At 42.3% G+C, this 25,688-nt stretch overlaps 1 protein-coding gene across 1 annotated transcript in view; it reads right to left on the bottom strand.

The window, feature by feature from the left end:
- LOC121380427 (laccase-2-like) overlaps positions 1-24,737 on the bottom strand; it is a 35,031-nt gene extending 10,294 nt beyond the window's left edge. The window contains exons 1-4 of the mRNA XM_041509279.1: positions 24,575-24,737; positions 7,671-7,891; positions 4,829-4,995; positions 23-273 (exon numbers count right to left, since the gene is read on the bottom strand). Coding sequence (XP_041365213.1) covers positions 23-273; positions 4,829-4,995; positions 7,671-7,891; positions 24,575-24,737 — 802 coding nt within the window. The remainder of the gene's footprint in view (positions 1-22; positions 274-4,828; positions 4,996-7,670; positions 7,892-24,574) is intronic.
- Positions 24,738-25,688: the final 951 nt, after the last annotated feature.

The following is a 25,688-nucleotide window of genomic DNA, read 5'->3' as shown; positions in this document are numbered from 1 at the left end:
CTGATACTACTAAATGACCTACCATTGACCAGCAACGACTGCGGGAAAGCGGGTCCGCCGCTGTGGTGTTTGTCTGTGAATACTTCCACACTCGTCTTCCGCATCCAGTCCATTAACGTGATCGTGTGTTCCGATTCGTCCAAGTCGTACAACTTCCGGTGCGGTTCCCTCGCGGCCGACTGGCGGACGACAAACGACCCGAAAAGACCATCACCCCTCTGTACCCCGGCGTGAGCGTGCCAGAAGTGAGTACCGGGTGAGCGCGCAGAAAACCTGAACATAATTATATGTCTTGTATTAAGAGTCAAATTCAGGTACGGATCTAGCAAATATTGGGGGTTGGTTAGGGAAGGGGGGTTGGGGGTGGGGGCAAAGGTTTAATTACACAGTTCACTTCCGGGTGAGAGTTCATTGATCACGGTCCACAATAATTCCTAATTGTGACACAAGTTATGGTTCACATATTCACTTCTAGGAAATGGTGAAGAATTAAAACAATATGTATGTTTAATGGTAAGCCTCCTGGCTGTATTTTCCCCATTCTGTTTTGTAATATTGTGTATTGACCTTTTGGAACATGGGTGTATAGCACAATAGACAGCCGGAGTGAATCGGTTAAAGAACCACCTGCTCAGACCGGTACTACAGCCAGATGCGGTCATATAGCAAATACTGAGACGGAAATGTTCTCAATTTTGGAGTGAAAATAAATGCTTATATAATATATGTTCGCAATAGTGCATGTTGTTAAAGTTGGGCAATTTAACATGGATTTCAATGGCATATGACATCTGTGTAGTGAGACCTAAGTGGAAAAAGCTTATGGACCAACTTGTGAAAAGGCAATACAGCGAAAACTTGTTTTTAAAGAAGCAAGAAAAAACGAAACATTTAAATATAGTTCAGGAGGACCGGTCCTCTTAAATCACCCCCCCCCCCACACACACACACACACTCCCGCCCTTTGGACCCGCCTCTGAAACGTGAATAAAAGACAATGGCCTTAAATATTGCCATCTATTATAGCTTTTTGTTAAAGTCGCAGACCTAAGTTATAGCCTGTGAAAATGGACACTACGTTTGGTTAATCTACAAACCTGTCACAGAGTTGTATAAAGGTAATACTAATGTGAAACAAATGTCTGTGACGTTGGAACGGAGAACCCTCAACTGGTCTAAGAACGGCTGTGGTATGTACTACCCTGTCTGTAGGATGGTGCACATAAAAGATCCCTTGCTGCTAATCGAAAAGAGTAGCCTATGAAGTGGCGACAGGGGGTTTCCTCTCTCAATATCTGCGTGATCCTTAACCATATAACCGTAAATAAAATGTGTTGAGTGCGTCGTTAAATAAAACATTTCTTTCTTTTTGAAACGGAGAAATGTCCTAAAACAAAGATGGTGGCACTCGTCTTGATAACCGTTACTTTACAGAGGTACGTGCGTCTTTCGATATTACAAGAACCAGGATGACCAGGAATACTCGGATGTATGGACAGTAAAGTTTGTTTTATTTAACGACGCCGCTAGAGCACATTGATTTTTTATCTTATCATCGGCTATTGGACGTCAAGCATATGGTCATTCTGACACTGTTTTTAGAGGAAACCCGCTGTCGCCACATAGGCTACTCTTTTTACGACAGGCAGCAAGGGATCTTTTATTTGCGCTTCCCACAGGCAGGATAGCACAAACCATGGCCTTTGTTGAACCAGTTATGGATCACTGGTCGGTGCAAGTGGTTTACACCTACCCATTGAGCCTTGCGGAGCACTCATTCAGGGTTTGGAGTCGGTATCTCGATTAAAAATCCCATGCCTCGACTGGGATCCGAACCCAGTACCTACCAGCCTGTAGACCGATGGCCTGCCACGACGCCACCGAGGCCGGTTGTATGGACAGGGATAATCTAAACCAAAAAAAAAAAAAAAAAAAAAAAAAGAAGTAAGTGATGTCTGATTTGAGTTATCAAAACCGGATCTAATACTGAGAAAAAGTAAAGTTTGTTTTATTTAACGACGCCACTAGAGCACATTGATTTTCTGTCTTATCATCGGCTATTGGACGTCAAACATATGGTCATTCTGACACTGTTTTTTAGAGGAAACTGGCTGTCGCCACACAGGCTACTCTTTTTTTGACAGGCAGCAAGGGATCTTTTATTTGCGCTTCCCACAGGCAAGATAACACAAACCATGGCCTTTGTTGAACCAGTTATGGATCACTGGTCGGTGCAAGTGGTTTACACCTACCCATTGAGCCTTGCGGAGCACTCGCTCAGGGTTTGGAGTCGGTATCTGCATTAAAAATCCCATGCCTCGACTGGGATCCGAACCCAGTACCTACCAGCCTGTAGACCGATGACCTAACCACGACGCCACCGAGGCCGGTCTAATACTGAGAAATACGCGGTAGTGTTTAAAAAACTAGGGTCTGTCGCTTTAATAGTTATAGCTTAGTTAAGTGTTGCTTAAAATATGAATTTTGGCAAGTCCAGTAACTTATTAAGAAGGAAGGAAGGAAATATTTTATTTAACGACGCACTCAACACATTTTATTTACGGTTATATTTGTGGCGTTAGACATATGGTTAAGGACCACACAGATATTAAAAGAGGAAACCCGCTGTCGCCATTTCAAAGGCTACTCTTTTCGATTAGCAGCAAGGGACCTTTTATGTGCACCACCCCCACATACAGGATAGAACATACCACGGCCTTTGTTATACCAGTTGTAGAGCACTGGCTGGGACGAGAAATAGCCCAATGGGTCCACCGACGGGGATCGATCCTGGACCGAACACTTTATAACTGGGCTATGTCCCGCCCCAGTACTTATTTAGCTTCTGAGGAAAGAGCAAACAAATGTCACTGGTTTAAAGGTGTAGACTATAGTAAATTATTCAGTTATCAAGTATACACTAAATCATAAATCTATCGAAATATTTTGTGCTATTACTAGAAAGCAAAGGAAAGAGGAATATTATAAAAAAAAAAAATTTTTTTTTAAATTATGGGTTGATTTAGAGTGATAGTAAGAAACTTTGGAATTAATTGTCCTTATATCTATTCAAAGTTAAAGTACGCTATCCTGGGCACGCACCTCGACTATCTGGGCTGCCTGTCGTCTTACGCCTCCTCGTTCAGCTATTAAAACACATTATAGACGGCACTCTGTGTAAATATGCGATCCCACTACCTGATAAACTAAACAACCTAATAATAACCGCTCTATCACCAGCAATACCGTGCTCTTAGTAGTAAGGGACGCAACTCAATCAGATCAGCAGGACCATTTCTCTTCAGGAGTTATTTCCCCGTGACAAGAAAACATCGACAGTCGTTTTCTATCAAAGACGTCGGCTTGAACGTATTATAATGCCTACAAACACGTATATGGGTATACGTTTAAGACATCATTCAGTCTCCACTTAGAAGATTCGAACAAGGAATGTCTTCATTGAAACTAAGTAATTTCCGGACTTTGCCTTTCGGAGCAGCACTTAATAGAACAGATCCGTAGACACCGGAGAGGGTAGGAAATTGCGTTTGAGGCTATCCAGAGATTAAAATATCGCGTGGCAGAATACCACCCTCTCCCTCTCCCACCCACATACACACGCCGATATATCATGACCGCATATATAACGCATATATTTTCGGTCAGTTCTGACCCTGTCAATCTAATTAAAATTAGCTCCACTGGTTAATTACCATTACCTGTGGATCTAACAGCACCCCGTTGGAGGTCATGTCCAGTTGACCTTTCATTCGACGAATCAAAACCTTACTTGCAAAATCATGCCAGTGATTTGAAAAGAATTTGAAAACATTCGGGATTATGCGAAATGGGTATACGAAATGATTCGGGTGAATTACGAATTATGCCGGAAACTAATTTCAATATAAAAGTTTATATAAAATTCGTTTCAAGACAAAAAAACAAAAACAACGTGATGGTATAGCGATAAAATTTGTTTATACTAGTATACAATCCAGAGTTTATTACTGCATTCCACCAACCAGTAGACCAGTAAAGCTAATTTTAATCAGATTGCGACTCTGTTTACGGTCTATTCTATATAAATACTTCTACACACGTACATCACTGGCCTATCTTCGTTAGAAAGGAAGAGCGCTGGAAGATGTCATTTGTACAAAGAGGGGTGGGGTTGTGGTCGAACCCCTCTCCCGTTCCAAGCTAGTTTTCTTCATTCTAATGTATTTTAGGGGCTATGACCCGAACCCCCTAAAACATTTGATCGCAACAGTCTACACCCTTCTCCAGTGAACAATATTCGGTACGGGCACCTGGTCTCAGACCATAATTAATTACACTAAGTTTTCTCATATAGCCCCAGTGGCTGTAGTACTTTTATTAATTCCATCAGACCATTGGCATTTCACAAGAAACATTACCTGCCTGGGGCCAGTGAACACTCAAAAGGACGACCTCTGTTGTCCACCTCTTTTTCACGTTATATCAATGTAAACAAACACACGTGGGCTTAAGGACCGAATCACACCCATTTCTGTGCATTTTATACAAATGTTGCATGACTTCAAGGTGCTGTGGGGGACATTATGCAGTATCCAGTGTAAACCAAGTTCACATATTCACAAACTGCATCATCTTCCCTGTCAAACCCAGTGTAACAATTCAGCATACAAAGCAGCTCCCCAGCCATTAATCACATAACACGAACACTATATTTTCTCGTATTCGTTTCCGTATTTTGGGCAACCAAATGGGTGGATAACTCTAGTATGATGCCACCTGCGACAGGGATTCGAATTTGGAAATGCTAATGACGATGTCGTCTGCTTACCGATACTGAAATGTCGAATGCGCATGTATGGGGCACTGTGTGACAAGCACAGCTCCGTCCATTTCCGGTGTTCCCCGCTGGTGCAGCCCGTGCCAGTGAATGGTCGTCCCCTCACCCCCAATCATCTTGTTATGGACGTTGACCACCACTTCGTCGCCTTCGCACACCTGTTACACGGAGAAGGAAAGGATTGTTATTCAACGACAACCTTACATAAAGAGAGACAGAGACAGACAGAGAGAGAGAGAGACACAGAGAGAAAAAATATACCCGCTTCCTCTACAAAGGCGACTCCTGTCTTGAAGAAGCGGGGCGGGAAGAAATACTTTATATGCTCCTCTCTTATAATTGGCACAACATTTATAGCACGGCATTTGATACACCAGTCGTGGAACTCTGACCGGGACACCCTTGCGCGTGTTGTAACCTCACCGTGGTGCAGGGGTGTAACATTCTCTTTGAGAATGGCCAATACAGCACAAATTGAAATTTTGAGTAAAAGTCAGTATCTATCTGTGATATTTGTGTTTTTGCACAGTTCTTGACAATGTTTTTATTTAAATCTTGAATTTTTCTATTGATGTTGATCATCACTTTATTTGTTTGCATTACTATAGTTTGACACCCAATAGCCGATGTATTTTTCGTGCTGGGGTGTCGTTAAACATTCATTTATTCATTCATTCATTCTGGCTGGGACAGGTGAACACGGAATTGAGGGCGATCGATCCTGCGTTGTACCGCATGTCAGGCGAGCTCTGTACCACTGAGCTACATCCTTCCCTCGTTTGTTTGGTAGGTACTAAAGTGCTTATATCCCGAAGGTTCAAACACGCTTACTGTAGGCACAGCCTCTGATTAAAATCTGGGTTTGTTCCCATAGTAAGAGGGCTTAATCTCATTAGAGAAAGAAAGAAATGTTTTATTTAACGACGCACTCAACACATTTTATTTACGGTTATATGGCGTCAGACATATGGTTAAGGACCACACAGATTTTAAGAGGAAACCCGCTGTCGCCACTATATGGGCTACTCTTCCGATTAGCAGCAAGGGATCTTTTATTTGCGCTTCCCACGGGCAGGATAGCACAAAGCATGGCCTTTGTTGAAGCAGTTATGGATCACTGGTCGGTGCAAGTGGTTTACACCTACCCATTGAGCCTTGCGGAGCACTCACTCAGGGGGAGCACTCCCACCTCAGGGATTGGAGTCCCAGTACCTACCAGCCTGGATGGCGTAAAAATCCCCGAGGCCTCGACTAGCAAGATTCCTTAGAGATTTATTAATTTAAATTATAGTTATCTTAGTGCTTATATCCAGAACACTGTCCTGGGCACACACCTCAGCTATATGGACTTGTCCGTCCTGGATAGGGGTTTAGTCGATCAATCAATCAGCCATTTGACTCGTGTTTACATCCACTGAAGGTTCGAGCACGACTGCCATGGGCACAGTTTCTGAGATTCCTCAGTGGATGTGTCCAAGGCAGGGGGTTGGTGGGGTAATAAGGCTATGAAATTTATAATTTGAATTAGAAGAGATAGAAACAAAAGCATATTTTAAAGCATCATAATAACTAAATATACAGTTAGAATTAAACAAAAAATATTGTTTGTGTCAGGCCTAAATATGGAATAAATTAGTCACAAATAGTCCACAACTGGTATATCAAAGGCCGTGGTATTCGCTATCCTGTCTATGGGATGGTGCATATAAAAGATCCCTTGCTGCTAATCGAAAAGAGTAGCCCATGAAGTGGCGACAGCGGGTTTCCTCCCTCAATATCTGTGTGGTCCTTAACCATATGTTTGACGCCATATAACCGTAAATAAAATGTGTTGAGTTCGTCATTAAATAAAACATTTCCTTCCTTCCATTCCAGTCCACGACTGGTATATCAAAGGCCGTGGCATGTGCTATCCTGTCTATGGGATGGTGCATATAAAAGATCCCTTGCTGCTAATCGAAAAGAGTAGCCCATGAAGTGGCGACAGCGGGTTTCCTCCCTCAATATCTGTGTGGTCCTTAACCATATGTTCGACGCCATATAACCGTAAATAAAATGTGTTGAGTTCGTCGTTAAATAAAACATTTCCTTCCTTTCTTCATCTCTGGCAGGAGGTTTGTGTTATTGCGTGGTGTATATATATGTATGTAGTTTATACATGGACTACTCGTTTCGATTAGCAGCAAGGGGACTTTTATATGCACCATCTCACTGACAGGATAGTACATACCACGGCTTTGCTTACTATACAATATATACAGCATACAAATATAAGGTATTAAAAGAGCAACAAGAGTAGTAGTTACATCGAGAATAATACATGAGTGGCCGTTAGATACCGTTATCTTACAACGAGTTGTTTTAAAACTTAAGATAAATGGTATCTAACGGACACGAATTTAGTATTCTATTTGTTACATATCTTCAGAAAACAGCTTAAAAATAAATTTAAACGCCTTTTCCATCCAAAACCTATTTTAGGCCCTAGCGCTTTTAGTTAACTTGTGCGTCACAGACAAGTCAATTTCAGGTTAACTTGTACGTCACATCTAGTGATCGATTTCTACCGTGCTTTTTTATTGGATGGTATGGCATTTGTGACCCGGTCATGACCTAGGTGCAGTCAGTCGTATATCTGTAAAATGTTATCGCACATATATGTGTTAACAAGTATGTGTTGTAAAAATAACGAATAATGTTCTCACCAACGGGTGTGTAAGAAAACAAGAGAAACACAAATTCAGTTAGAATGTAATAAAAATTAAAATGTTAAAAACTTAAATCTTTACTTGGTTAGTCAGTAGATATTTTGAATTCATGGTTTTATAATTACCTGTATGGATGGACCAGAAAGCATTCGATTCGCAACAATAACCGACCTCGGGTTGCCGTCTCCCGGGATGCAGTGCGGCCGGAAGCAGTCGGAGGGGGTGAAGGGGCAGTCGTAGCAGGCTTTGGTACGCGTCGCGTAGTTCTCCACGGTGAAGTTATACTCGCACACTCTAGGGGGCGCTGTCGAGTCGCATTCACGAAGGCACGGGTGGCTCGTGTAGTCTGGGAATGAGAGTTACTTACTGTCAGAATGGAAAAGGACGACCCCTCTCTCTCTCTCTCTCTCTCTCTCTCTCTCTCTCTCCCCCCCCCCCCCCCCCCCCCCCGAATTTGAATAACAAAATTTACTACCAAAGCAGCTATATAGAGTTGCTAACGAATAACTACGCATGTTTACATGGATTACAAGTATTTTTGAAGGTAGACTGATGGAAATGCATGGTTAAAAGGTCTCAGGTTAGCACATTTTGCTCAAATATCTTTATCGTTTTTACGCGAATTTGAGGTTTTGTTCCAGCACTAGGATGGCAGCTGTTTCCCCCCCCCCCCCCCCCTGCCCCCTACCTCGTACGCTTATGCCTCTCCCCACCCCCTCAACCCCAATGTGCTGTCACAGATTTAAGGACCATATTTATCTAAAATTGGATAATAAATAATTGTTAGAAACCAAATCTAGCTATTGCATCATCTTAACTAAACCATGATGGAGTGAAATCCATGTCATGCCTCTCGGCAATTTTAGTTTTTGAATTATGGACCATTGCCATAATTCAATTATTTTTGCAAAATATTATTAATAAATAGAGTATGGTGCTTATGAAGATGGTTGAATAAAGTACATTTTGGGACAAATCAAATTATTTTTGTTCAGGTAATACTTTGTTAGACCATTAAATAGGTCAGTGGTCTGTGACAATATGCCTTTAAATAAAACAAACTTTACTTTACTTTACTCATAATTACCTGGCATAGAAAGGCACGACGTATTAGTTAAGACAGAAAGTAAACAAATCAAAATGGCCACCGCTATAGATTGGACAGGCATCTGAAAAAAAACCGATGAAAACAGAAATATGAGAAATATTTATTTAAACTAAAAAAATAAGTATTTTAATATAGGCTCGTTATAGTTACGTAGCAGTATACCATGTACGTCTATTTGTGTCATGTCAACAAAAACAATTTTGTATGTGAGCGTGCGCGCTTGTGTGTGTGTATGTGAATGTGCGCGTGCGCCCATATTATGTAAAAAGGCTGTAAAAGAATGAACGAATGCTTAACGACACCCTAGCATAAAAATAGATATCGGTAATTGGGTGTCAAACATGGTAAGTACATCAATATGATTAAGTGAATGTGTGTTTTGTATGTAAGTGTGCGTGTATATGCGCGCGCGTGTGTGCGTGTGTGCGTGTGTGTATATATGTTATCATGTATCTGGCCTAAGACTATCGCTGACAATTCGTTTTACATGTATATGTTTGTAAATATAACCGTTTAAGCCTCACTTATTAGTTTATCTGTTTTGGAAATAAATATTCTAATTGAATGTAAGGCCAAACAAAATAAATCTCTGGTCTCTGGTCAGCGCACGTCACCATTTTGTTTTCCGGTATGACGTCGATTTTGGTCGAACTTTGACGTAAAACCGCATTTGGAGCCAAAATGCCATCGCGCATGAACTAGGACGTGCATTCTGATTTCAATTTAAATATGCCCCATATTTCGGTATGAAATATACCCACCTTTTCTGTGCAATCCATGCTTTACAAAAAAAACAAAAAAAATGCCGCATCAATTCCTGCAACTTTGGTCTGACTGAAAACCGACTTTTTTGTTGTTGCCTAATTTAGATTATTTACTAATTCACTAATTACTATTTACAAATGTACTCACTCAGTGTTGGACAGAAGTAAACCTTGTGTATGTGGCCTAATGCCTATAAATAATAAAACAACTATGTGTTAGTTTAATATTTCTAGGACTTTTGCGTCATATGAAACTAAAGTTTGTTTTGTTTAACGACACCACTAAAGCTGATTGATTTAAAAACCACCAGCTATTGGATGTCAAACATTTGGTAATTTTGACATATAGTCTTAGAGAGGAAATCTGCTACATTGTTTTCATTAGTAGCAAGGGATATTTTATGTGCACCATCCCACAGACAGGATAGCACATACCACGGTCTTTGATATACCAATCGTGGGGCATTGGCTAGAGCGAGAAATGGCCCAATGAGGCCACCGACGGAGACCGATCCCAAACCGACCGCACATCAAGGGAGCACTTAACCACTGGGCTACGTTCCGCCCACATAATCATGAATGACAAATGCCAATTTTCAACTCCACTAGCAGACGATATTCTTCACTATGCAGTGGCGGATCCAGAAAATGTATTGGCGGAATGCCAATGGGGGAGGTTTGGAGGGGATCGTAAAAAAAAAAGAAAATTATATATAATAAAATTATAACTGTTGAAATATTTAGGGGTGGGGGTGGGCCTGGCCCACCCACCCCCTTTCCTAGATCCGCCTCTGCTATGGATGAGTACTGCTGTTTTATTTGTATGTTAACCAATGATTTTACAAATATTACATAAATAGAACATCTTTGGTTACCAGCAAAACAAATTTTCTGTTCGTTTTATGTAAACCAAACTTGAATTATTGACAAAAATAATTTTTAAAAGGAGACTAGTAAGAGAACGGAACATAGAAATACAACTTTTTCAGTTTCCTTACCTTACACGCCATCGTGTTCGATGCTTGTGTTTAGCCAGTACGACATGCGGTAGAATTTATATAGAATACCCGCCAAAATATCGCATCCGGTATTAGTGGGTAAACACGCGCAATAATAACACATTACGTGTTAGCGCATTCCCTCTGTTCCATCCTGGAAGTGTCAGAACTAATAGAACTTGCCATGCCAGACACCGGACCCGGGATGGACGGGTCCGAAACGTGTGTGGTATACAAACTCGTTAAAGTAACGGACCCTAGTTTTCAAACACTACGACGTAAGTTTCATTATTAAAGCCGTCTTTGATAATTTAAGTTAGACGTGTTTACATTTTATTATTTAGAATATTAATCTGCATACACCAGAAGTGGTTCTGGTCATCCAGGGTTTTGTAATATCCTAAAAAATTATTTTTAATAATTCTAAAAAGGCACGTTCGTCTGAGAAGTAATGGCTATCAGACAAGCTCTACTTATTTTTAGACGGCATTTCTCCGTTTAAACATATGGTATTTTAGCTTCTCTCTGTTATATATTAATCCAAATGTATTGCGCAGGTTTATGTATTAACTAAACTAAGTGTCCTTTTTCACAGGCTGAAAAATAGAGTATGCTCCTTTAATATAGTTCTCATTCACAACTAATATACTCTTCAAAAAAAAAAGTAGGGGAACTCTAATAAGAATTTGCAATTGGCAAAATTGTAAGGTATATTAGCTGTGGGGAATGGCTATATGATAATAGTGAATTAACTGGGCAAACATTACAACCGGTAGTTCAGTATTACAGTAGGTTTTATGACCACCAAAGATCTTGAAGGACGATTGATGTCAGAAGTGAAATTTGAAAGTTGACGTTTTTTTTATCAGTAAATCGCAAATTCAAACAATAAAAATGACTAAAAACAAAACAATAACAACTGTATTATCAACAGAATGAAAAAGATTGACAGAAATAATTTTCCACAGTGATTAATGGATCTTCCTAGAAATTGTCAAACTCGAAAATGACATCCCACGCACGTGTACGGGGCAACTGCGTGATGCACGTGCAAACTATGAAATGTGTTTCGGTGTGTTGATAAACAGACCTGAACGTTCTTTACTAGGATGCCTATGGTCAAAACGTATGTTCGGTCTAAAAGTTGATATTAACATTAATATTTCAGGTTCCCCCACTTTTTTTGAAGAGTATATATTTGTTGATACACGACACTCATGGTCGACATAATACTCTTTTTAAATTTTGTCATTTGTGTTTTGTTCCCCAAAATAAATTGAAGTAGGCGTCAGGGAACCAGACTTTCTTCTCCCTAATCGTAAACCCCAACCAAAACTCTGAGATTGATTTTGAAACGCCGTGACCTAGTTTATATCAACAAGTAAACAGTGAAGAACCTAAGCTGCCAAATGGTGACACTGCCAAGGCGGACATCCGGTATTGTGTTGTCTAAAACATGTTGTTTTGTTCATCTTTACCACGGGGGCGGGATTTAGTTCAGTCGGTTGAGCGCTCGCTTGAAGTGCTTGCGTCGCAGAACTGAATCATCTTGGCGTTTTTCTGGTTCCAAACAATGCACCACGACTGGTATATCAAAGGACGTGGTATGTGCTATACTGTCTGTGGGACAGATGTTGCATATAAAAGATCCCTTGCTGGATTAGGAAAAGTGTAGTGGGTTTCGTCTGATTGTTGATTGTTTTTTGGATGGATGGGTGTAGGTAGTTGTTGGTTTTTGTGTCTTATTTGTGCTTATTTTTGTGTGTATGGGTTTTTAAAAAATATTTTGTTATGTCGATATGTGTCGTTCTTTTTCATGAATGTGACGCTGTCATAGCTATTTGCTCTGTGTTTTATTGTTTATCGGCATATCCCTTTTTTGTCACACAAAAGCCGATGTATTTGTTTCTGCTGGGGTGTCGTTAAATATACAGTTATTCTTCTACATAGAATACGGGAAGGGTTTTTCGAAACAAAAACTGTATATATATATATATATATATATATATATATATATATATATATATATATATATATATATATATATATTTCATAAATCTATAGTAGTTTTGGAATAATATTTCTATTTCTCGATCATGCTCATAATTTTGTTTTCCAATAAGTGAGCAGAAGAAATATAATTTGTTTATCGTGTCTAAACTCAGAAGACGAAGTAGCAAGATTGCACGACACACCAGTTTAATCCAAAATCCAATTTTTTTAACGAAATACATTTTCTAAAGTAGGAAGATGAACAAATGAATACAAAATTCAATATTATATTACTCATGTACTATGTATATGGTCTGAGTGAATAAAGAATTGAATTGAAAGAAGATATTTTTATTGGTGTGACCTTGGTTTGGTTTTCATTCAGTTTTGGTAACATGTCGTTTTGCTTTTGTTTGGACTTCTACGACTGCCCAGTTTCCAGTCTGAGCGCTCTTACAACTCGATTCTCGTCGTATAACCTGTTAGTTGTTAATCCGAGTTCACCCGTTGTAAGCTGGGAAATTACAACGCAATCGTCTATTTTGCCAACTTCGTCGTGGCAACTGACAGTCTAATGCTAGCATTACTAAGTAACTTCCCGTTCCTTTAAACATTTCTTCTTCCACGAAACATTCAGTCCTTAATCTTTATTTTAATTCACACAGCCTCGTGTCAGCTGATTATCTTTGTCATAATTTTTATCTCCAAAAAAAATAACGATTGAAGCAAAACAGTTGACAGCGATCGCATAAAAAAATACTTCGTTGTTATCCGGTTCCTCATTTCACGGAAACGAGTCATGAGTTCTTGTAAAGTAACCCGAGATGATGTTCCGAGAAGAGGGATGAGTTCAGCCAGCCGTCTGTCGATAACGCTTGTCCCCAAGAGCCGAGCTTATAGAGCCTGTTTATGTCTTACATACATTTACAATGCTTAAACACTTGCTTTTAAGAAGAAGAAGAAGAAGAAGAAGAAGAAGAAGAAAGGCTTCGTAAATTCGGCCCGATGTTGTTGTTTTTCGCTACACATTAAATCGAATAACCACTTCCCAGTTAAAATTGTTCGCAAGCGTTTAGAGAAAAACAACTGACTGAATTCAGTCCATGGTTCCTGCTGACGCTTCAAGGTAGCCTGGTATCTTTAGTGCTGTTATGATTTTGACTGATGACGTGTGCACCACGACGATGCCATTTTGTCAGGCTAGTCGAAAGATAACTGCAAATATAAAGCAAAATATCTGGAAATGGTGGCACATGCCCCCTTGTCCCCCCCCCCACGGCACCTTGCCACCCCCCCCCCCCCCCCCCCCCCGCTTCCTACGCCAGTGATTTAGTAATTTTGATATACAGTCTTAGAGTGGAAATCCGCTGCATGTATTCATTCATTTCAACTTCGTCCCTTGCTTATATCCAATTAAGGCTCAAACACGCTGTCCTGGGCACACACTTTAGCTATCTGAGCTGTCTGTCCAGGGCAGTGGGTTAGTTGTTAGTTTGTTAGTGGTTAGTGAGAGAGAAGAGGATGTAATGGTCTTACACATACCCTCGGAGTCGTTAAAACTTGCTCTGGGTGAGAGCCGGTATCGGGCGGCGAACCCAGTACATACCAGCCTCATGTCGGATTGCTTAACCACGACACCACCGATGCCGGTAACCCGCTACATTTTCCATTAGAAGCAAGGGATTTTTAAAATTATTTTTTATATATATATTTTTTATTATATGTGCCATCCCACAGACAGGATAGCAACTACCACGGCCTTTGATATACCAGTCGTGCTGCACTTGCGTCATCCAATAGGAAGCACTATGTTGTACTATATGCAAAAGAAATTCTCAGGCGACAGTGTTAAAGGTTAACTTTATAACAACTTAAAGACAGGAAAACAATGTTTATGTGCTTGCCTTTGTTTGACGCTCAGTAGCCGATATATATTTTTGTGCTGGAGTGTCGTTTAAAGGCACACATCCTAGTTTCAGTTGGAAATGGACACTTAGTTTATAACAGAGAAAAGCTGAAGTTTGTGATGTTTAAACAGGGAAATACCATCAAAAATAACTAGAGCTTGTCTCTATAACATAATCATTACTTCTCAGACAAACGTGCGTTTTTAGAATTATCACAAATGTATTTTGGGGTAATGCAAAAACCTGGCTGACCAGAACCACTACAAGTGTATGAAATTTAATATTGTAAATAACTAAATTTAAGTACTTCTAATTTAGATAAAAAAACGGCTTTAATGGTGAACAAATATGTTGTAGTGTTTAAAATCTCGGATCTGTCGCTTCATTCATTCATTCGTTCGTTCGCTCATTTGTTCTTCCGTCCGTCCGTCCTTTCGTCCGTCCATCCGTCCGTCCGTCCGTCCTTTCATTCATTCATACATTCATTCGTCCGACCGTGCGTGCGTTCGTTCGTTCGTTCGTTCGTTAATTCATTCAGTCATTCCTCCGTCCGTCCGTCCGTCCGTCCGTCCGTCCGTCCGTTCGTTCGTTCGTTCGTCCATTCATTGATTCAGTCATTCATTCATTCGTCCAAACTTTTTTTTGGTATTGAGCTACTGTAAACGATATGGCAATCAATACGGCATTCTTGATTTATTAATCATCGGCTACTGGATGTCAAACATTTGGTAATTTTTTACAAAAAGAAAGAAAACCCGCTACATTTGTTTTCCATTAGTAGCAAGGGAAATTTTATACGCACCATCCCCCAGATAGGATAAAATATACCACGACCTTTGATATACCAGTCGTGGTGCATTGGCTGGAACGAGAAATAGCCCAATGGGCCCTTCGACGGGGATCGATCCCAAACCGACCGCGTATCAGGAGGAAGCTTTACCACTGGGATTCAAGCCCCCCCCCCCCCCCCCCTTCTCCGCAAACAAAAAAACAGCAACAAAAATGCCAAACGAAAACAACAAAAACAAACAACAACCCAAACACGTCAAACAACAATGGTTAAATGCACGCACAGATATGCGCAGAATGATACTGCAAGCAAGAAACTCCGTGTGTTACAGGAATTAAACGAACGAAATGTTGTATTTAACAACGCACTCAACACATTTTATTTAGGCCTACGGTAATATGGCGCCTGACATATGGTTAAGGACCAGTCAGATATTGAGAGAAGAAACCCGCTGTCGCCACTTCATGGGCTACTCTTTTCGACAAGCAGCAAGGGATCATTTGTAAGCGCCATCCCACAGACAGGGTAGTACATAACACGACTTTTGATAATCCGTACTCTGTCCGGTCATAATAAAGAGCCACTTTCGGAATACTAAAAGCAAAACCTATTGGCTCTCTTCACTATTTCAATTAGAACGACCATCAAAATTGCGCCAAATTTCCTTCATGTAAAACGCGCACGTCTTCCTCTTTGACATAATCCTACGGGACTTTCAAAATTCTATAGCACCAAATACCCCCCGCCTGTCACCAACATTGGACTGCTGGTGCTCCCTTGCACTTGCGAGTGCAGGCGTTCTCTCTCTACAACCCTCCCCCAACCCTTTCCTGTCCTGGACAGAGGGAACCGGCCAAGGCCGGTCCCTGTGGCCAGGATAGGCGTGTGCTACAACAGCTTGCTCTCTTTGTCATTGTCATTGTCATTGTACTCTGTCTACTCCGGACTCCGGATAAAAAATCAAGAACGAAAGAACCGTTCATGCATTAATTACCTCTGTCTACACCGGATTGGGATTTGACTGACCGACGGGCTGCTTAATTAGTTGAACAATGATCGTCAATTGCCAAGTGCGATTTTCCTCTCCTATGCATTTTGATGATGATGATGATAACTAGTTTAACGTGCCCATATACCACTAGGGTTTCGAACACGCCTATCCCCAGTCCGACCTCCGATAAGATCGGTGGCCTGACTCGGGATGGAAGGGAGGGGGGTGGGGAGGGGGGTTGAAAATGGGCAGAATTTTGCCGAACATTGATATAATTTGCAGCATTTTAGAAGGACAGTCCAAAATTAAATAAGAGAAAGAAGAGAGGATCGGACTATTTAATAACATTTTTAAAAAAGAAGTAATTTCGACATAAAATTTTGAACGCAGATCTAAAAGTTTAAAGTCCGATCGATTTGTCCACGCGAGTGGCCTCGTTAAGGCCGTTTGGGTGCACACCTTAAAAGGACGAGATGGGTTGCATCCCGTCAAGAAAACCCCTAGATTGACAGTCGATAGACGTTGAAGGTGTAGTGCTGTGCTGAAATACAGATCTTGAGAAGCCGGATCCGTCTGAACGAGAGAGAGTATCAACTAGGGTATAGTCCAGTCATCATGGGTTGGTATGGTAGTGCGGACGGGCCCGACTCCGGAGGGTACGAGATGGTATCACTATAAAGCAAGGTAAAGTCTAGAAAAAGAGTGGTAGGGGCCGACCCCGCTTCCTATGTCTTCTTAGAGTGGGGCGGTCAATCTTCCAGTGCTGCTAGGACAGGCTCGGACATGTAGAACAACCGTGGCGTTCTGCAGAATGGCCGTCATACGAGTCACGAAAAAAACGAGTCGACAGTCAGACGGAGAAATGACGTGGAGGCAAGGAATCTCGCTAAAAAATAATCCAACCTGGTGGTGCAGGCTGTCGAAACAAGAAGCGTTCTAGCTATCAATCAGTTGCCATGGCCGCATACATCCCAGTAGAAAACTTCATATCGCTGACAAAAACAACGAAATGAAGGACCCCCAAGTCAAGCACGTGCAGTGTGCACAAGCGAAACAAACACGTCTTACCGCGTGGAGCTCCAGACTGGGAATAATGCATTTTGAGGAGTGTCATTTCCACTCCCCTCGTAAGCATTTTGAGGAGTGTGATTTTTAGCACTCCTGGGTTTTTCAAAAACGAAGGTCTGACAAATGGAAAGTTTGAAAATCTAAATGGATTGTTGCACCAATGGTTTAACCAGACAAGATCTAAAACTCTACGTTTTAACATCAACAGACACGTTTAATATGCAGCCACTAATATTTTATGCAGAAAAATATATTTGATATTTAATTACAATCGTTAAAAAGTCTCTGTTCGTGTGAAATAATCGATTGAAAGTCTGACTTGTATGACTATGTTTCCCAACCATCCATGGGTTCAAATGTCATTGTTGATCGCGAGTTGTCGATCATTTAAGAACCATAACTCTGGATGAACTCTGTCTAAACCGGTCCTCTATGTAAACCGGACTATTTCGACGGTACGAAGTGAGTCCCCCCCCTTCGGCTTCCTACGCCAGTGTTGTATAAAACAAAACAAAGCAAAAATTTCACATTTAACACTGGCATCAATTTGGGACGACCTGACAGATATTGTATCGAATATGTGACAGTGACGCCCGATAGACTGTTAATTAAAAACTGAAATATCTGTAATCTAGTTAACAAAAATTAATATGTTTTGGACAGAGTTTAATGCTACTTATCACTCGACTGGCGGAGCGCTGGGACTGAAAGCTGTGAGTGCTTCGCACGTGATTCAATTAATATGGCGTCGCAAAGATCGTAAAGGGAGACAATTTGAAGTCAGCTCTCTGGTTGTTCTTTCTTAAATCTAATTTTAATTTATTTTCGTTTTTATATCTAATTACGGTTCAAGCCCGCTGATCTGGCCTATTTAAACACTATTCCCATATTTTTTCTCGTTTCAACAAGTGCACCGACGAGGATCGATCCCAAACCAACTGCGCATCAAGCAACACTTTACCACTGGGCTACGTCCTGCCCAATGCGCTCTAGTAATGTCGTTAAACAAAACAAACGTGTTACTATTCCCAGAACTAGTGACTTGTGAGAGACGAGATTTGCATTACACATTCCGACTAGTTTCTCGTTTCAGCTAGTGCTCCACAACTGGTGTACCAAAGGCCGTGTTATGTACTATCCTGTCTGTGGGATGGTGCATATGAAAGATCCCTTGCTGCTAATCGAAAAGAGTAGCGTATGAAGTGGTGACAGCGGATTTCCTCTCTCAATATCTGTGTGGTTTTTAACCATATGTCCGACGCCATATAACCGTAAGTAAAATGAGTTGAGTGCCTCGTTGAATAAAAACAAAAAATAAAAAATAAAAATACCTGCCATTTACATATCGTTCGGGGCGGGACACACGGCCCAGATAGCTGACCATGAAGTCTGTGCCCAGGATAGCGTGCTACAACCGTAATTGAATATAAGCACAGTAATAGGTTTCAACCCAGATATGGTCCGGCATATGCCTCAGCGGTGGAGTGTTTTCTTTATTATAATTGTTTAACGACACCACTAGAGCACGCTGATTATTGAATGTAAAAAATTTGATAATGTTGATATAGTCTTAGATAGGAAACCCACTACATTTTTTACCATCGGTAGCAAGGGATCGTTTATATGCACCGTCCCACAGGGGGTGGGATGTAGCTCAGTCGGGGGAGTCCTCGCCTAGTGTACTTGCAAAAAGGCCGTGGTATGTGCTTTCCTGTCTGTGGGTTTCCTACCTATGACTCTATGTAAGAATTACCAAATGTTTCACATCCTATAGCCAAAGACTGATTAATCAATGTGCTCAAGTGATGTCGTTAAACTAAACAAAAAAATCATCCTACAGACAGGACATCACATACCACGGCCTTTAATATACCAGTCGCGGAACACTGTCCGTCACTCTCTCTCTCTCGCTCTCTCTCTCTGAGAATCCACTCTCTCTCTTAACCACTACCTCTCTCTCTCTCTCTCTATCATCTACTCTCTCTCTTCTCATCCCACACTTCCCTCTCTCTCCCCTCCATCCCCTCTCCCTCTCCCGCTCGTTTTTATAATGATACTGTGTATCCTCATCTATCTCTCCTCTCTCCTCTCTCTCTCTCTCTCTCTTTTGCTCTCTCTCTCTATCTTTCTCTCTTTTCTCTCCCTCTCTTCCCCTCTCCCCATCTCTCTCCCTCTCCCCCCCTCTTTACATCCTTTCTTTTCTCTCCCTTCCGTGTTTCGCCCCTCCTTCTTCTCTGTCCCCCTCTTTATTGATCTATCTCTCCTCTCGCTCTCTCTCTCTCTCTCTCTCTTTCTCTCTCTCCTTCTCCTCTCTCTCTCTCTCCCTCCTCTTCTCTCCCTCCCTCTCCCTTTTCCCCCTCTCCCCCTCTCGTCTCTCCCTCCATCCCCTCTCTCTTCTCGTTTTATAAGAAGTATGTGTATCTCTTCATCCCCTCTCTCTCCCTCTCGTCGAAAGCTCTCTCTCGCTCTTTCTCTCCTCTCCCTACTTCTCTCCTTTTTCCTCTCATCGTCCCTCTCTCTCCCCTCCCCCCCCCTCTTTTCTCAAAAAGATATGTCTCTATGTCTCTTCATTCTCCTCTCTCTATCTCCCAGAATCTTTTTTCCCTCTATCTTCTCTCCCTCCTCTCCCCCCCTCTTCTCTTCCTTTCTCTCGATCTCCCCCCCTCTCTCCCTTATCTCTTTCCCGCTCTCTCCAAGCCCCCCTCTCTCTCCCTCCTTCTCTCTCTCTCTCTCCCCCCCCTTCCCCTCTTTCCTCTCCCCCCTCCTCTTCCCCCCTCCCCTATCGTGTCTCTGCCCCCCCTCTTTCTCCCCCCTTCCCCTCGCTTTCTCTTCTCTCGCTCCTCTTTGTTCCGCCCTCCTCTCGCCCCTCCCCCTCCTTTTCCCTCCCCCCTAGAATCTTCTTTCCCCTCCCCCCCTCTCTCTCTCCCGTTTCGCCCTCTCTCGTCCGCTTTCTCTACTTTCCTTCTGCTCTCTCCTCTCTCCTCTCTTACTCTCTTCTCCCCCGCATCTCCTCTTCTCCCTCCCTTCTCTATCCCCACCTCTCTTTCTCCTCATTCTCCCCCCTTTCTTTTACTTCCCTAATCCCCCTTTCTCCTCCCCCTTGTCCGATATTTTATTCTCTTTGTCTCAATTCTCTCTCTCTCTCTCCCTCCCTCTCTCTCTCCCCTCTCCCCTCCCTCTCTCGCCTTTTCCTCTCCCCTCTCGACTTACTTTTATCCTCCCATCTCTCCTCCCTATCTCTATCTTTCCCTCAATCACCTCTCTCTGTCTCGTTTTCTAATGTATTTGTGTATTCTTCATCGCTCTCTCTCCTCTCTCCTCTCTCCTATCTATCTCTCTCTCTAGTCTATACCTTATCGTCTCTTTATCTCATCACTATCTCTCCTCTCTCTATCCCTCCCCCCCCCTCTATCTTCTTCAACGCCCCTCTCTGTCTTCTGGTCTCTCTTCTCTCATTCCTCTAACTCTCTCCCATCTCGCTATCTCTCTCTCTCTCTCTCATCTGTATCTACTCTCTCATGTCTAGGTATTCTCATAATCTCTTCTCTAACTCTTACTCTCTCTACATCTCTCTCTTTTCTCTCTCTCTCTCCCTCACTCTCTCAGGAGAGACCCTCTCTTTATCCCCACACCTTTATCTCTCTCTCTCCCTCTTCTCTCTCTCTCCTCTCTCTCTCTCTCCTCTCTATCTCTCCCCTCTCTCTCCCCCTCTCTCTCCCCTCTCTCTCCACTCCTCTCCAAATGCCGTGCTATAAATGTTGTGCCAATTATAGGGGAGGAGCATATAAAGTATTTCTTCCCGCCCCGCTTCTTCAAGACAGGAGTCGCCTTTGTAGAGGAAGCGGGTATACTCTCTCTCTCTCTCTCTCTCTCTCTCTCTCTCTCTCTCTCTCTCTCTCTCTCTCTCTCTCTCTCTCTCTCTCTCTTCTCTTTCATGTCTGTCTCTCTCTGTTTCTCTCTGTCTCTCTCTCTCTCTCTCTCTGTCTCTCTCTCTCTCTCTCTCTCTCTCTCTCTCTCTCTCTCTCTCTCTCTCTCTCTCTCTCTCTCTCTCTCTCTCTCTCTCTCTCTCTCTCTCTCTCTCTCTCTCTCTCTCTCTCTCCACATTATTGGTCATGTTACCGTAGACTCGGTTAGATCATGATAACCTTTTTCTTCTTGTTATCTGGAACTCTACTGGGTCAGTGCAACCATTTTCGCATTCTTCATTGATTTATTATATTTATCACAGTTATGTATTTTTAACATTACAATAAAAATAACCTCTAGATTTAATTGTAGGGTTTACTCTGGAGGGGCGTGGCAGTCTACTCACAAAGATTTACCGTGTGGATAGGTTTACTGGGAGGGGTACGACTGTCAGCTCGCAAAGACTTGAACTGTGGACAGGGTTTACTTGGAAGGGCGTGACAGTCTACTCACAAAGCCTTAAAGTGTGGCATGTCATGTCATGTCATAGGGCTTTACGTGCACATTCAAAGCAAGCTGTTGTGATCGTGCTATGGAATTTTGAATGGAGCAAGAATTATGCCAAAAGAGAAAAGGTGCACAAGATTGATTGAGGAATTTGGGCGCAGTTTTGAACGGTCGGTCAAAAAGAAAGTTCCGGAGCTAATAGGTTTTGACATTAGTGAATCGAGAGTAGCTCGTTAATTAGACCTCTATGATGCTGTGGTGTCTCCCTAGGTTGGCCAAAGGGCCCTTAAAAAGGGCCTGACCGCCTCTGGTTGTGGCATGACAACCCATAAAGTGTGGTATGTCATGTCATGTCATAGGGTTTTACGTGCACATTCAGAACAAGCTGTTGTAGCGCACGCCTGTCGTGGGCACAAGAGCCGGCCTTGGCCGGCTCCTCCGTCCATGACAGGAAAGGTGGGGGGGGGGGGGGGCAAGGAGGGACCGTCTGCGCTAGCAGGTGCAAGGGAGCACCAGCAGCCCGATTGAATCGGTAGCAGGCGGGAGGGGTGGTGATGGTGCTATGGAATTTGAATGGAGCTGTTAATGCCAAAGAGAAAAGGGTGCGCAATTTTGTTGAGAAGTTTGGCGCAATTTTGAACGGTCGGTCGAAAGGTAAATGTGCGATCTAGTATAGGTTTTGAATCGAGAATAGCTCGTTAGTGGGTCGAGAGTAGCTTCCAGAATGGGCTTTTATGGGACTCTCATAGCATCCGAACAAATTTGATACGACTGCTCCGATTGGTTGGATTTTTGAAAGTAGACGTTTCCTATAACGACTTTCCTGAATGTATTAAGAGAACCTGTTATGCATCATTACATGCCACTCGAAATGTGTTTTCCTTTTTTGGCATTAATAATGATGACTTCCCCTCCGTGTGCCCAGTCATTTTCTGGAATTAAATGCAAATTAATGTCTTATCGATTTTCCATTACGGCTTGGTATATATTATCTGTGTCAGTAAGACTATTTTGGAAAATATTATAAAGCTGTAAGCCTAACCTGATAAAACAGAAACTGAACAGAAAGGAATAATGCCTATTTTTGCGACGCCCAAGCAAATTTAAAGTTTTGTTTTGTTTAACGACAGCACTAGAGCCCATTGATTTATTAATCATCGCCTATTGGAAGGAAGGAAGGAAAGAAAGAAATATTTTATTTAACGACGCACTCAACACATTTTATTTACGGTTATATGGCGTCAGACATATGATTAAGGACCACACAGCTATTGAGAGAGGAAACCCTCTGTCGCCACTTCATGGGCTACTCTTTTCGATTAGCAACAAGAGATCTTTTATATGCACCATCCCACAGACAGGACAGTACATACCATGGCCTTTGATATGCCAGTCGTTATGCACTGGCTGTTACGAGAAATAGCCCAATGGGCCTACCGACGGGGATCGATCCCAGACCGATCGCGCATCGAGCGAGCGCTTTACCTCTGGGCTAATTCCCGCTATTGGATGTCAAACATTTGGTGATTTTGACTTATAGTCTTAGAGAGGAAACCCGCTACATTTCTTCCATCAGTAGCAAGGGATATATCATATGCACCATCCTACAGACAAGATACCAGATACAACGGCTTTGTTATACCAGTCGTGGTGCACAAGCTGGAGCGAGAAATAGCCCAATGGATCCACCGACGGGGATCGATCCCAGACTGACCGCGCATCAGGCGGACACTTTACCTCTGGACTACGTCCGGCCCCGGTTATTTAATAATGCCAGACCCATCTTTCTGTCACATCTTTGAACACAGTTAAAATAACCAGTCGAAGCTAAGGGTGCGCTCCTTTCACTCTCCCGGAGAGCCAGAGTACTCCGCACAGCAATGGGAACGGGAACGGGAACACTGTCCAGGACTTACTCTGCCTCTGCTAGTCGATGACGTGGTGCAGCCGGAAGACAAAATGGCGGACAATGCAAGGTTTGTGTTTTAGGAAAGTACAAATTACTAATTATCTAGCCAAATGTAGGTATAAAGATTACAAGGACTAGTTAAACAACATAACCACCAGTCAAAGAGGCGACATCGTTGTTCTGATTTACTGTAGTGTGTATGTTAAAGCGTTTATTTTATGTTTAATAATTGAAACGATCGAATGCTTGACCACAACAAAAGAGGCAGCCATGTTGTTGAAGTAACTTCCTGTTCTAAAATAGTTCCTTTCGCTGTCCAGGACAAAACAGTTGGAACATGTCCAGGAGAGGTGAAAGGAGCGCACCCTAAGAAATCGGGGTTTCCGACTGACAGCGAACTTGAAATACGGAAATTACCGAGAGGGACACCAGTAAATCATGTGACCTATTTCACGTGGGTGAGCACTGTAGTTATTGGCTTCCATAAAATCTGACGCAGATCGACACAGAATAAGTTATTATTATTACTACTATTACTATTACTATTATTAGAGTAGCCATGACGTGGCGACAGCGGGTTTCCTCTCTCAATACCTGTGTGGTCCATAACCATATGCCTGATGCTATATAACCGTAAATAAAATGTGTTGAGTGCGTCGTTAATTAAAACTTTCCTTCCTGTCCATCTGCCTCTCTTAACGATCGTACTTATTTTTTCGTGCTTATATCCAATTAAGGTTCAAGCACGCTGTCCTGGGCACACACCTCAGCTACCTGGGCTGTCTGTCCAGGACAGTAGGTTAATTGTTAGTTGGTTAGTAGTTAGTGAGAGTGAAGAGGGTGTAGTGGCCTTACACCTACCCATTGAGCCCTTAAGAACTCGCTCTGGGTTGGAGCCGGTACCGGGCTGCGAACCTGTACCTACTAGCCTGTAGTCCGATGGCTTAACCACTACGCCACCGACGCCGGTTCTCCGTTCCAAGTGAAATATCTCATGTTTTAACTAGCACTACAAATTAATTGATAATGGCATGCGTGTCTGTCTTGAGAAGATTCCCATTAACGACATGCAGACAAACACGAGATTACCTTTTACACCGCTGTCACCATTTTCCGTCGTCAGTAATGGTTTCCCTGACAGAGGTTTCGCATTAAACCCAGATCGGTACGTGTCTCTGTTAATAACGAGCCGGTGTCTGCGATCATTTACGTAACAAGCCGTGAGTGAGAGTGTGACGAATGTAACGAACATGCTCCAGATAATGTTTTCTTTCACAGGTCCATTAATTCCCGACTAAACTGATTAACGGCCCGGGGCGGGACGTAGCCCAGTGGTAGAGCGTTCGCTTCATTGCGCGGTCGGTCTAGAATCGATCCCAGTCGGTGGACCCATTGGGCTATTTCTCGTTCCAGCCAGGGCACCAAGACTGGTATATCAAAAACCGTGGTACATGTATGTCCTATCCTGTCTGTGAGATGGTGCATATAAAAGATCCATTGCTGCTAATCGAAAAGAGTAGCCCCTGAAGTGGCGACAGCGGGTTTCCTCTCTCAGTACATGTGTGGTCCTTAACTATATGTCCGACGCCATATAACCGTAAATACAATGTGTTGAGTGTGTCGTTAAATAAAACATTTGCTTCCTTCTTTCCTGATTAGCGGCCTCGGTAGTGCAGTGGCAGTTGGGACTTGGGGCGAAATTAATTAATTTGTAGTTATTGTGTGTGTGTTTATATACCGACCTCGGTGACGCAGTTGTTCGCAGCCCGGTACCGGTGTCACATATAATTTGTACTCCCCTGGATTTGTACTGCCCAGTCAAGATTATACGTAGAATAAGCACTCCCCAGTGCATATTATATATATATATACTATGCACTCCCTCTGAATAATATGCACTCCCTCAGTTTATATTACACGTAGATTACAATCATGTTTTAAGAATTCACATAATGATATTTTTTTTAGCGTTTTTTGATATTTGTATGGCCAGTGCATTTTGTAAAAGTTGATATAAATATCAGTGCCGAATCTAGATGGCTATGTCAATCAGGGGCGGATCATATCGGTCAAAATGTGTAAATCGTCAAGAAAGTCACACTTTATCTCTAATGGTATATGTTAAAAATTATATACCAAATTTCAGCTCAATATCTCGAGGAATTGTGGAAAAAACCTATCCACAAAACTTTATGTGGGACAG

Source organism: Gigantopelta aegis, chromosome 1 (genome assembly GCF_016097555.1).
Source record: "Gigantopelta aegis isolate Gae_Host chromosome 1, Gae_host_genome, whole genome shotgun sequence".
NCBI classification, from domain to species: Eukaryota; Metazoa; Mollusca; class Gastropoda; order Neomphalida; family Peltospiridae; genus Gigantopelta; species Gigantopelta aegis.
Note: the sequence above shows the minus strand (reverse complement) of the source record. Positions and strands in the feature narration are given on the sequence as shown.